Source organism: Paralichthys olivaceus, chromosome 8, assembly GCF_024713975.1.
Source record: "Paralichthys olivaceus isolate ysfri-2021 chromosome 8, ASM2471397v2, whole genome shotgun sequence".
In the NCBI taxonomy this organism is placed as follows: domain Eukaryota; kingdom Metazoa; phylum Chordata; class Actinopteri; order Pleuronectiformes; family Paralichthyidae; genus Paralichthys; species Paralichthys olivaceus.
In genome coordinates, this window is record NC_091100.1 from 5,668,770 (window position 1) to 5,681,917 (window position 13,148).

General features: G+C 42.9%; 1 protein-coding gene across 11 annotated transcripts in view; it reads left to right on the plus strand.

The window, feature by feature from the left end:
* The window catches only part of fat1a (FAT atypical cadherin 1a), a 74,676-nt gene that overhangs the window by 37,713 nt on the left and 23,815 nt on the right, over nucleotides 1-13,148 (plus strand). For 9 of the 11 annotated variants that reach the window (XR_002203406.2, XR_011243769.1, XR_011243770.1 and 6 more), the window contains exons 7-11: nucleotides 242-310; nucleotides 835-974; nucleotides 7,580-7,855; nucleotides 8,120-8,330; nucleotides 9,078-13,148. Coding sequence is in view for 8 of the 11 variants with exons in the window: in XM_069529915.1 (XP_069386016.1) it covers nucleotides 242-310; nucleotides 835-974; nucleotides 7,580-7,855; nucleotides 8,120-8,330; nucleotides 9,078-13,148 (4,767 nt within the window). In the remaining 3 variants the exon portion in view is untranslated. The remainder of the gene's footprint in view (nucleotides 1-241; nucleotides 311-834; nucleotides 975-7,579; nucleotides 7,856-8,119; nucleotides 8,331-9,077) is intronic. The other 2 variants (XM_020103111.2, XM_020103113.2) reach the window with 1 other exon arrangement.

The window sequence follows — 13,148 nt, forward strand, 5'->3', positions numbered from 1 at the left end:
TTAAACCTAATTCGTCCTCTCTTGAATGTATTGTTTTTAGTAAATGTAGGTTCTATGTGCATGAGAATACTTGAACTGACTCTTTTCAAAAAAAGCCTCTTCTCCCTTCGTCCCAGCCTGTCGTCCCTCTAATCAATGTCTGACTGACACGTCTCTTTTTTTCTTCTCTTCTCTCTCTCCGTGCTCTGCTTCCGCTTTCCTCTTTTCTCTGGAATGTTCTGTTTGGTTGGATTTTTGCAAGACGGCATAGAGGATACTGAGATGTTTTACATCCTTCAGATGGCTTGTGACCACAACTGTACAGCAGAAGGTAGCTGCTGGGATCTCCCAATAGGCTGTGCTGCGTTATGAGATCAACCTACATTGTCTGTTGGCTGTGGTTGAATTGTGTCGTGTCACCGCATTGATGTTGTACCACATTGTTGTGCCACATCGTTCCCCTTTAAACCCCGTTACCCGATACAGATTAACCTGATTCACGAGTGCCAGGAAAACCTCCGCTCCTTAACCTCATGTGAATCAGAGCTCCATTTCCTATGCACTCCTGAGTGGTTTATCCTTGAGATTTTAGAATAGCTTCATACAGTGTTTATTGTGCTGTCACACATTCACCACTTGCATTCATGCACATATTTATTCATGTAGTGTCAGGGTTGTATAAGTAGATATTGTAATGTATGGTCCTTAGCAGAGCACAGCAGAATACTGATGTTTGTGTGTCCATCTCAATATTTCATATTCAGTCGTCTTTGTACATTTGCACAACTAAGCAATGATTTGTCAATAATGTTTTTGTCCTTCCTTGTTGTTTATACAAAAAAAAATATTCCACAGGTGGTAATTATGACAGCCGCTTTGACGTGGGCAAGGCCAGCGGAACCTTGATTGTAGCACGAACCCTGGACGCAGAGCAGAAATCAAATTACAACCTGACGGTGGAAGCCACAGATGGGACACGAACTGTCAGCACCCAGGTAATTGAAACACTAATGAAATGGTTGGAAGCTGATGAGGCAGTTGTCATTGTTCTGTTTTTCCTCTGTTTGAGAAATATCAGGAGGAAATGGACGGGTAATGAGTGAGGCGGTGTCCAAACTGTCCTGTTTGTTGGTGTATGTTTGTGTCGCTAAGCTGTCATTGCTCTCAGCTTGTCTGGAAAAATGGACGCTGTGGACATGATATGGTTATACTTTATTATTTTGTCCAGTGCTGTCTGTTAAGTGGGATTCAGTTGTATTTTAACATAACTTTGTTTGTTTTATTTTAGTTTTTTGATCAAATCCCCACATTTTGGGAAATATACTTATTTGCTTTATTTGTGAGAGTCTGTTTAATAAGGCTCTGTCTCAATGTAGTTCCATCCACATAAGATCACAAGTGGACAAATTATATTTAGTTGTTAAATCATACAAAAACCAAAGTGTACAAAGGACAAATAGTGATTTTACTCGGGTAAACCTGTAGGCCACATCAAGTCTGCCAACACAGCAGATGTGCCGGTAGGCTGATTTCTAGCCAGGATAGTCTTCATGCTGAACTTATCCTGTCATATCCTGAATGCAGATTCATACAGACATTATAAGAAAGAAAATGAGCACATACCCTTGAAGAAAGGAAAAAAAATTTCAATTATCAAACCATGTTAGCATTACTTAGCGTTCCACCCCATCTTTTCTCTACCATCTCAGTCCAGCATATTGAGCTCCAGGAATCTTCCATTGTCTCATTCCTGATGCAGAAGCCTGCTTTGATGATGATGCCGTCTGGCCATTTTTCTTTTTTCTAAAGTGTGCATTCTTGAGCCCCCTCCCCTCCTCCCCTCTGCTGTGTCTCTCGCTGAACCTGTGAACCTACTTTTCTCTGAGAGGAACAGATTGTCTCTGTCTTTTCTGAATGGACCCTGAATAACTAAATGCATTACATTAATGCAAATGGCACAGTGCAGAAACTAAGATCAGCTGAATGGCATAACGACTAGAACCTTAATGCAGAAGAAAAAATAAAAGCTTTGGGTACTCTGAACCACATGATTCTTTGTGAGTCATTTTGAAAAAGATTAAAAATCACATCTCAAAACCTAAACAACATAATGCAGAGACATTATGGAACCAAACAACCTGAACACGGACATTGTTCAAGATGTTTTAAATATATTTATGCAATGTAACCCAACATATTCACACAGGTATTTTGACTGGAGGTATCCATTTCATTTCTAAATTAAATACAAACCTAGCAAAAAACAACTTCATTTAAATATATGAATATTCAAATTTAATCCTACTTGCATGTGCATCTTGCTCCCCAGCTGATACCAAAGCTGAACTGCCATTATAAAAGCTTTCACGCACACAGATTGTCTTCGGGCTTTGTGCAGACGTTCATGCCTTGTCCATGAGATTTTGAACATTTTTACATGGTAGTTTGGGTCATATCAGATGACAGCGTTCAAAATGTTTTGTCCTTTGTCCTCATAGGGGAGCTTCAGAGAACTGTAGCTGGAAAGGAATCTATTTGTTGTCACTCCGTATGAATAAAGCCTTTCATCATCTGGCTGCTGTGCTCCACTGAGCCTTGCATGGAGTGGCGCCTTCGCTGGCATTTTGCAGCTCATCCGCAGCAGCAGCAGCAGCAAGTCCTTTATTTTAGTGCAGAATCTTAAAAACAGTCACAGCAAACCTACACGAGTTTCTACCGCTCTCTCTCCTCCGCAGACAATTTGAAAGCCTCTCAGCAATCCTGCATGCGGTGACATTTTATGTCAAATTAATCACATTCAAAGGTTAATTCTCTGTGGGGCTTGGTTCTCAGTGGGACCAGCTGTACTAGCAAGGCTTTCACATTACAGGCAATGATTTCATTCAGTGTTTTTTATTTATAAAAATAAAAAAAATACTGAATCACCTAATGCATTTCCAAATTACTTTAATTTAGGTTTGTTTACTTTGACTCTTTCTGCGTGAGTGTATTATTTGTGTTCTGCTTCATGGACACATATTTAAAATGTTATCGCACTGATAACATTTTATTTTACTGAAATTTCAAAGACTGCGTCAGAAAACTAGGTGTTCATCCACCTGGGAATGCGTTTAAATTGGGCAACTTCAGAACCTTAAAGTAAATTTTGCTTCTCTGCAGTGAATTTTCAGACCCTAGCATATGTCCATCTGCAGGAATCTCAACGGAATGTGTGATGACAACTGTAACTGCTAGAACGCCTGTATCATCAGCTTTATGAACTCACCATCTACAGGCCATCACTGCTCCGTTGAACCTTGGGTTTCACACAAGAAGTGGGTCAAATAATCCTTTGCTTATCGCTGACAACACTTAAGTCTTTCTCGCCGCCTGCAGACCTTGAATGTGTATTTTTTTTTGTAGTTATTATTAGTGCTGTGACTGATAGGCTCTCTTGCAGATGAGTGCTTGAGTGTGAGATATTATATACCCAGCTGACCACCGTAGGTCAGCTGTTTTCTGTCGAGGGAAGGGATTTACTGAATTTGTATGCTCCATAAACCACATTTAGTGATGTAGGCCAGCTGGCTGGGTTATGCTGAGAGACCAATAGGTGACTGAAAAGAAGCACACAGCAATAGCAGAGTTTATAGCAATTACCCCAAATTTGGTTGGCTCGTAATAAATATGTCCCCAAACAGTTATTGTTATCACAAATTATCTTCCATGAAAAGAGAATGAAATCCATTAACTTGTGTTGGCCTCAGTGGTTTTCATTTGTGGTGAACAGTCCCCAGCCTTCATATAACCTCGCCATTTGTTGGCTTGCACGTGTGTTTAGGAAAACCTTCACAGTCCCCGAGGACTCAGAATACAGTGTGCTTCGACTTGTTTCAGGAAAGCCGTCTGATTGTTTTGGCTACCAATTTGTTTATGCGATAACATTGTTCGGCATTGTCAGCATTTGCTCTGTTAGCGGGGGGTTTAACAAACTATACACACGCCTCTGGCTATATAAGGAGAGCAAGTCATTTGTAATTTGAAATATTATCTGTAGATTATAATATGAAAGAGAAGATCATGTTGAGTAATCAAGTTTCCTCGTGTCTGTGCCTGTAACAAAAATGAAAAGAGAATTTAATTTGAAAACACAGCACGTTATTGATTGTTATTCATTATGGATTTGTTTTCTTCGTGGACAGTGTGTTGTTTACCTTTTACGGCAAATTAGATCTCCCTGATCACACGCACGCAGTGCACCTTGGGAAAGCTCAGCGTTGGACTTGTCTATTCTTTTGAGGCAGCCTGGCCTATTTTCTCCCTCCTCAGAGTGTTGATTCTTTTTATTTATGTTTCTTTGTCTTTCTTTCTGATATCTCCCTCTCTCTCTCAAAAGTCTCTGCATTTATTGGCCAGGTATCTAGGGATGATGATTATTATGTTTGGGTAGAATAAAGTGCAAACAAGAGCACTGGACCTCTGTGGCTACTGGGCTGTGTTAATCCTGTTTTGGGAACACGTTGGAGTGTCCGGTGCCAGTGCCCTGCCTTTGCCCAGAACCTGCCACCTGGCAGGGAGGCTTCCTCTCCTACGCACGACACAGGAGGACAATGAGCACAATGAGAGCTCCTGTGTGGCTTGTCCGCAATACCACACAAAGGCTTTTTCGTTATTCAGAAGTAACATTTTCAGATACCTATAAATTAATAATATCAGCTAACTGATATATCAATCAGCCTCTATCCAGCAGCTCTTTCTTTTGAACTTAAATATCTTTTATTTTCCAATAACAGTGACAAGCTCTTATGAAATCTTAAAATTATTTTAAAGGTGTCTGTGTGTAGGATTTAGTGACATCTAGAGGGGAATTTTCAGACTGCAACAACTAAACAGTGCTGCCTTGACCCGAGCATGTAGTTAAACATGTGGTGGCCAGATAGTGTAGAAGTGTATAAGCCCCCTCTAGTGCAAATGTCTGTTCCAGGCTACTGCATTATGGCGGGGCCCATGAAAGAGGACCCACTCCTAAAGAAAACGCCGCAATTTTACACTAATGAAAACATAAACTTGAAAGAAAAGAGCCCCCTAAATCCTACAGGCTGGTCCTGTAAGTCCAGCTTTCCTGTGACTCCAGTGGCGACATCAGTCTGAGGGACCCCGTTCTGTGGGAGGTCGATGGAAAACAGTCGGCCACTCTGTTGTGTGCTTTCCATTTGGCCGTTGAAACTCTGCGAAGGCGTCTCTGAAGGATCAGCTGATGTAGACGAGGGGTGCCGCATTCCAGCTCGGGCACCTCATAGCTAGGAGCTGCGCCAACAAGGCAGCCTCATCATGCAGCCCAGACTCCCTCCCCCATCTCCACCTATATGACATCCTCCCTTGGCCGTTCAGAAGTACTTCAAGCTGTTTTGCTCACAATCTGTTCTCGCTCTCGTGTTTCTCATGTTATCTCAGTCCACATTACAAAGACCCTCTTTATGTCTCAGTCGAACGTTCACCTCAGTCACTCATAAGTTTTCATGCCGTCGGTATCAAAGCTGACTATTGTATTTTTTTCTCCTGGACCTCCTGGTTTGTTTTTTTTGTGCATTTTATTCTCAGCCACACATGTATGAGTGTGTGTTTGCTATATTTGACCATTTCCCTTTGCTTCCTTTGGTCATACTGTCACTTTTCTTTCTTAGTCTTTTTTTTCTTCTTCAATACCTCAAATCTGTCACGTCTGTGTCTCAGTCTCAATCAGTCCCTCAGCATTCCTAAAGGAAGCCTCATACAAAGACGACAGAGTTTTCTTCTCCACCAGCTTTTCTTCTAGTCGGGCTGTATCATGCTGCTTTGTGATGTTTGGGGGCAAAGATCTTTTGAAGAGTTTTAGAGCTTCCCTCCAAAAGGAAAGGCAAGTTTCTGTGCACATGGGGGATGGGGGCTGAATAGTCTTGTGTATGTGCTTTCAAAACTCTATGAAATACTACATTTTAGAGTAAATGTGGATACTCTGAGCAGGTTCCATTTCTTTCTGCTTCTGGACAAGCACTATCAGCCTCTGCCACCTTAGCCCCTATTCACAAGGAGCGTTATCTGACACTGGACAGATTGAGACACACTGGACAGCTTTCTTTGTGTGAATGCATGTGTGGTAGAGCATATTTTATGAGGCTATGTGTTTGGGTGCATGCATGTGCATCTGCGTGTGTGAAATGTGGATTGTGATACAGCGGGGATCTGGTGTTATATGATGTCTAAAGTGACATGAGAGGACAGAGATGGATTGTCAGGCTTCTGAGGCTGCAACGGGAACCAGAGGCCCAATTCAGGGTTAATGTCTCATTATAAAACCGTATTTATTTTACATTACACGTCCTGATTAACAGCATGACACGGGTCGCTCATGACACATGACTTGTGTGGCAAACAGCCAGTGTACGGCACTGACAGACAGCATGCAGCCCCACGCTCCCCCTGCAAGAAGACATCTGTGAGCCTCAGCAGCATTGCCAACATCACAGCACACAGCAGATTGTAAATGTTATCAGGCCTGTCAGGTTGAGTCTATATTTGTCTCTGATATAGGCTCACGGTGCTTAACGAACAGTATTATGACAAAAAACAACAGCGGGCTGTTGTGTTGACCAGAGATCTGACAAATCCTGGTCAGCCATCGAGCTGTTAACTGGTCAGAGATTTTGTGACCATAGTCCCATTCACTCTTCCTGCACCAAGCAGCTCACACAGTTTCCTTGTGGGACATCACCCCCTGGTGTCTGGTATGCAGGTGTCTAATCTGGGCTGATCCCTTTGTTCCCCATGTTTGGCAACGGTAGAAGCCCCTCGCTGCTCTGGGAAGCAGAGATGGCATTCCAGCAGCTCTCCATAATCCTCTGTCGGAAGTCCAGTAGACGAATGGCTGGTGTTGATAAAACATGCTCCCAGTGGAATTTTACAGTTTGGGGATGTTCAATTCTTTGTTGTGTGTGGGGAGAAGAACAGCGCACTTTGTGCTGCTCGCAGCAAGAAGCAAAAATGTGCAGCAGAACTTTCTATCGTAGATTTGAGTCTGAGTGAAACATGTATCCATCCTACTTTTAGCTGGTTATCTTATTTCTGTTCCCACAGGTTACACTTATTTTATGGGTCACACATGAACTTTTATCACCTGTGCCTGTACCCAGATGCATTGTCATTCAGTTAAAATATTGTATTTGCCATCATATGTATTGAACTTGAATACAAGTGTATAGGAGAAGGGTTTGGGTAAATTATAATTTCTGCACGAAGACAAAAGGGACAGAGAGACGGAAAATAAAATGAAACGTGTGTTAACATATTTTTAGTGTTCTGGATTCTATTTCTTCAGTAAATCTAAACTGACACACTATGATTCTGGTAATTATTGGGTTGTTAAGAGTAGTGTAATTCATGTAAAATTAACCGTAACCCTTACAGAAACTTAACCCAGGTCGGGTATCACTGCTGTGCAATTACCCTCTCCATGCTTTTAATGAAATGAATGATAAAGAGTAACAATTTTAAGGATTTAATGGTTTGGATAATTCTCCTAAATCAAATTCTAAAAAATGTGTGGTGTTAAAAAAGATTCTCTTCTCCAATTTTTCTCCTATAGGTACTCATCCGTGTCATTGACACCAACAATCACCGGCCTCAGTTTTCACAGGAGTCGTACATCGTGAACGTCCCTGAAGACAAACCAACGGGGAGCGAGGTCATGCAGATCAGCGCGACCGACAGAGATGAGAAGAATAAACTAACCTTCACGCTCCTGAGCAGCACCGATCCATTCAGCCTGAGGAAGTTTAGACTAGACCCGGGAACAGGCATTCTGTACACCGCTGAGCGGCTGGACCATGAGACAATGCATCATCACATCCTTACTGTCATGGTAGGAATCAATGAAAACTGTTTCTCAATAGTCTGGTTAATTATAGTTAGTTCCTACATATGGTTTTATGGAGTTTTACAAATGTTTGCTTCATTTGAAAATGAAACATCCATGAAATTAAGTTTGTTTATTTCTATTCATTCCCACATATGAATAATTTGTTGCTTTATGACGTTCGGGAAGGATTTATCCCTCAAGGAGTCTCACACTCTGTCTGTTTATCTTCCTCCTCTGCTTCTCTCTTTCTAAATTTCTTCTCTTAAGGTTCGAGACCAGGACATCCCAGTAAAGAGGAACCTTGTGCGTGTGATTGTCAACGTGGACGACTCCAATGACAATGCACCCTGGTTTATAGGCACACCTTACTCTGGTCGTGTGTTCGAGTCCGCTGCCGTAGGCTCGGCCGTGCTTCAGGTCTCAGCTCTTGACAAAGACAAGGGCCATAACGCAGAGATTGTCTACAGCATCGAATCAGGTACATATACACGAAGTCGCTGTTCCACTCTGTTGAGCCACTGTTTCCAGTCTTTTCTCTCACAGCAGAAAGCTTTCATTGTAAAATAATGCAAATGAAATCAGCTCGTAAAAAATGTATGAGTCATGTTGAGTCCTGCTGCCCACGGTATCTCCATCATGAATGGAATATTTTACAAAGACGAGGGGAGTATTGAAGACTGTGTAGAGGTTCTCCAAATGCGTGGGAGATGAGCAAATTCCCCCCTCAGAAATTTCCACAATGCTATTCTGCTACAGTAAGCAGTTATATGAGAACAAGAATTTTTGTTTTGAATACATGCATACTTAAAATGGGTTAGATGACTTATTCTAATTGAACAGTAGCTTGCTCATCAAAAACATCTTCCTGGTACAACACAGCAATATAAAGTTGTTTTTTTATGTCTCAGTCTTTTGGGTCTGCCGATAGGGGACATGTTCAAATTTTAACCAGTTGCCTGTCTATAAGACAAAATTGAGTATATTGTATGTAACACTCAGGGAGATGTGCTAAATTTCATTGTACAGCTGTGCATTATATTCTATTCTAAATTTTGAGTTGTATCAGATTTCAGTGGTAAAGTTATGTGAGTGTGGAAAGAAATATGTAGTCACAGGGTGATATTTCTAGTTTTACCATGTAGGTATTGCATTAGTCGCCATCACAGTGTGAATTGATTCGTCTTTTTCTTTAACACATTGTTCTTTTGTCTTCTCCGTCTTACAGGAAATGTTGCAAACTCCTTTGCCATCGACCCTGTTCTTGGAACAATCACAGTCGCCAAAGAGCTTGACCGCCGCAGCCAGACCCAGTTTGAACTTACTGTTAAGGCGTCTGATAATGGAGTACCTCCACTGTCAACTACAGCCACTGTACCTATTGTGGTCACAGTTTCTGATAATGCAGCGCCCAGATTCACTGAGAAGGAGTTCTCTGCAGAAATCAGTGAATTAGCCCATCCAGGAAGCTTTGTGAGCTTGATTTCAGCAGTCAGCCAGTCATCTGTCTTCTATCAAATAAAGGGTGGCAACATCAACAACGCTTTCGACATAAACCCAAACTCTGGAGTGGTTGTGACCCAGGGAGCTTTAGATTACGAGACCGCCTCTCAATACAAGCTCATCATTCAGGGCACCAACATGGCAGGCATTGCAAGCAACACAACACTTCAGATTCATCTGAAGGACGAGAATGACAATGCTCCAATCTTCCTCCAGAGGGAATTCAAAGGAGTAGTCAGCGAGTCAGCTCCCATCAACAGTGTTGTTCTCACCCATGAAAACACTCCTTTTGTCATCCGCGCCTCTGATGCCGATTGTGACCAGAACGCCATGCTCATCTATCAAATCGTTGAACCATTTGCTCACAACTATTTTGCCATTGACTCAAGCACTGGAGCCATTAGAATCACAACAGCTTTGGATTATGAACAGAGGAGCGTTTTCCGCTTTACCGTCCAGGTCCATGATCTAGGAATGCCACGCCTGTTTGCGGAAACGGCAGCCAATGTGACCATTGAAGTCATTGATGTTAATGACTGTTCACCAGTTTTTAGCCAAGAAGTGTATGAGACCACTGTCATAGTGCCAACATACAAAGGAGTGGAAGTCATTAAAATCAACGCTACAGACTCAGACTCTGGGCCGAACTCAAAACTTCTCTTCTCCATCTCTGAGGGAAATATCGGTGATAAATTTAAGATTGATCCAATCACAGGCATAATCTCTATTCAGAATGTCACACAATTGAGGAGCCGGTATGAATTGAAGGTTAGAGTGTCAGATGGTAGATTTGCCACTGTGGCAACAGTAAAGATAAATGTGAAAGAAAACAAGGAGAGCAAGCTGAAGTTCACCAGGGAGTCCTACAAAGCCTATGTCCCCGAAAACTCACGTGAGAAGAAAACTCTAGCAGTCATTGGTGTTGTGGGGAACCAGGTGAACGAGCCTTTGTTCTTTAAAATTCTGAACCCTGACAGCAGGTTTGAAATCAGCCGCACATCTGGAGTTATCTCATCCACTGGAATTCCATTTGACCGTGAGGCACAGGACACATTTAATATCATCGTTGAGGTGACCAGAGAGGATGAATCTGAAGATGGCGCTCATGTTGTAGTAACCGTGACAGTGGAGGATGTCAATGACAACAAACCTATGTTCGTGAACCTTCCCTATCATGCCCTTGTTCAGATGGACGCGGAGGAAGGCCAGGTCATCAGACAGGTCACAGCAGTGGACAAGGACATGGGTTCAAATGCAGAAATCAGTTATTACCTTAAAGAGCATCAGGACCACTTTCAAATTAGCCCCTCCGGTGAAATTTCTCTCAAAAACAAATTTGACAAAGAGTCACTCAACAAAGACTTTGTCGTTGTTGTCACGGCAAAAGATAATGGAGAGAAGCCGCTCTCGGCTGAAGTAGACGTGCCAATAACAGTGGTGAACAAAGCAATGCCTATATTTGAGAAGCCTTTTTACAGCATTGAAATCCCTGAAAACATTCAGTTACATACACCTGTGCTTCACGTACAGGCCAATGATTCAGAGAGTCCTCGTATCGTGTACTCCATCTCTGAAGGAGATCCTTTCAAACAGTTCTCCATTGATTTCAACACGGGTGTTATCCATGTGATTCAGCCGTTGGACTTTGAGACACATCCTGCTTATAAGTTAAATGTAAGAGCCACAGACTCTCTGACTGGAGCACAGTCAGAGGTATTTGTCGATATCATACTGGAAGATGTAAATGATAATGCCCCTGTGATCCCGTCAAAGTTCTATTACGCCAATATTTCTGAGGCCTCTGTCATTGGTACCTCAGTTTTGCAAGTTGACGCCAAAGATTTAGACACTGGCAACAACCAAGAAGTGTTCTTTCAGCTGGTTGAGGAAAAGGGGAAAAGCTCAGATTATTTTTCAATCGATCGTGACTCAGGAATAATCACGATAGCTCAAATACTTGATTGTGAGGAAACACCGCAGCACAAGTTGCGAGTCCGTGTGGTGGACGGAGGTGTTCCAGCCCTCTCCAGTGATGTCGTCGTGACGATAGACGTCATGGACCTAAATGACAATGCTCCAACATTCACAGAACCCACTTACAAAACTACCATCAGCGAATTGGCCCCGCGTGGACACTTCATCACCCAAGTCCAAGCATCAGATGCCGACAGCTCAGACTCAAATAATTTGGAATTCTCAATCATATCTGGGAATGAAGATCAGAACTTTGCCATAGACAAGCGCACAGGCGCCATCGTCATTTCCAACCACCGGAGGCCACATATGCAGCCGCTTTACAACCTCAACGTATCGGTGTCTGACGGTGTGTTCAGAAGCTCGTGCCTCGTCATGGTCACAGTTATCGGCGCCAACTTCCACAACCCCACCTTCTCGCAGGTTGACTATGTAGTAGAACTTGTTGAAAACTCACCTGCTGGCACCTTGGTAGCAGAGGCAAAGGCAACAGATGATGATGAAGGCATTTACGGGCAAATAACGTACCAGATTGTCAACGACTTTGCCAAAGACAAGTTTTCCATCAATGACAATGGAGAGATTTTCACTCTAGAGAGCCTAGACCGTGAGAACGCCATTGAGAAAGTTATTCCTATTTCTCTGGTAGCTAAAGACGGTGGTGGAAAAGTTGGCTTTTGTATTGTCAATGTCATTCTCACAGATGTCAACGACAATGCCCCACAGTTCAGAGCAGCTGAATACAAAGCCACCATTGCATCAGATGTTCCAAGGGGAACCTCAGTGGTTAAAATTGCTGCCTCAGACATGGATGAGGGAAGCAATGCTGACATTCAGTATTCGATCGAAGCAGATGTTGAGAATGTGGAGGAGAATTTTGAAATCCACCTGACCTCTGGGGTCATTGTAACCAAAGAGAGTCTCATCGGGCTTGAAAATGAACTCTATGCATTCTTTGTGAGGGCAAAGGATACAGGGAATCCATCCAAACATTCACTTGTGCAGGTTTACATCAAGATTGTTGCACCAGAGACCCCAATTCCCAAATTTGCTGAACCACATTACCGTTACACGATTTCCGAAGACCTTCCCATAGGCACAGAGATCGATGTGATTCAGGCAGAGAGTGAGCAACAGGTCGTCTACAGCCTTGTGAAGGGAAACACTCCCGAGAGCAACGAAGATGAGGTGTTTGTTGTAGACAGAGACAGTGGGGCCTTGAAACTTCAGAAAAGCCTCGACCATGAGACGACCAAATGGTACCAACTTATTTTGCTTGCCACGACCAAACATGAGAATTACGAGATAGTTGCATCTGTAATCATCAACATCCAAGTTAAAGACCTCAATGATAACAAGCCCACCTTTGAGTCAGATCCTTACGAGGCTGTCGTTGTGGAAAACCTTCCAAGTGGGACTCAAGTGATCCAAGTCAAAGCCACCGACCTAGACTCTGGAACCAACGGCCATGTCGCCTACAGCCTCAATCCCAAGCAGAACTCACAGGAGATCTCTGAGTTGTTTGCTGTTAATAGTGAAACCGGATGGGTGACCACGTTAAAAGAGCTCGACCGTGAAAAGATGAACAAATACACAGTTGCCGTCCTGGCCACAGACCAAGGGGATAAGCTCCAACATACCACCGGCACCACAGTGGAGGTAACCGTCGCTGATGTGAATGACAACCCGCCTCGCTTCACCGCAGAGATCTACAAAGGTACCGTGAGTGAAGACGACCCTCCTAGCGGGGTGATCGCTATCCTCAGCACCACGGATGATGATTCTGAGGACATCAATAAACAAGTGACCTACTTCATCACAG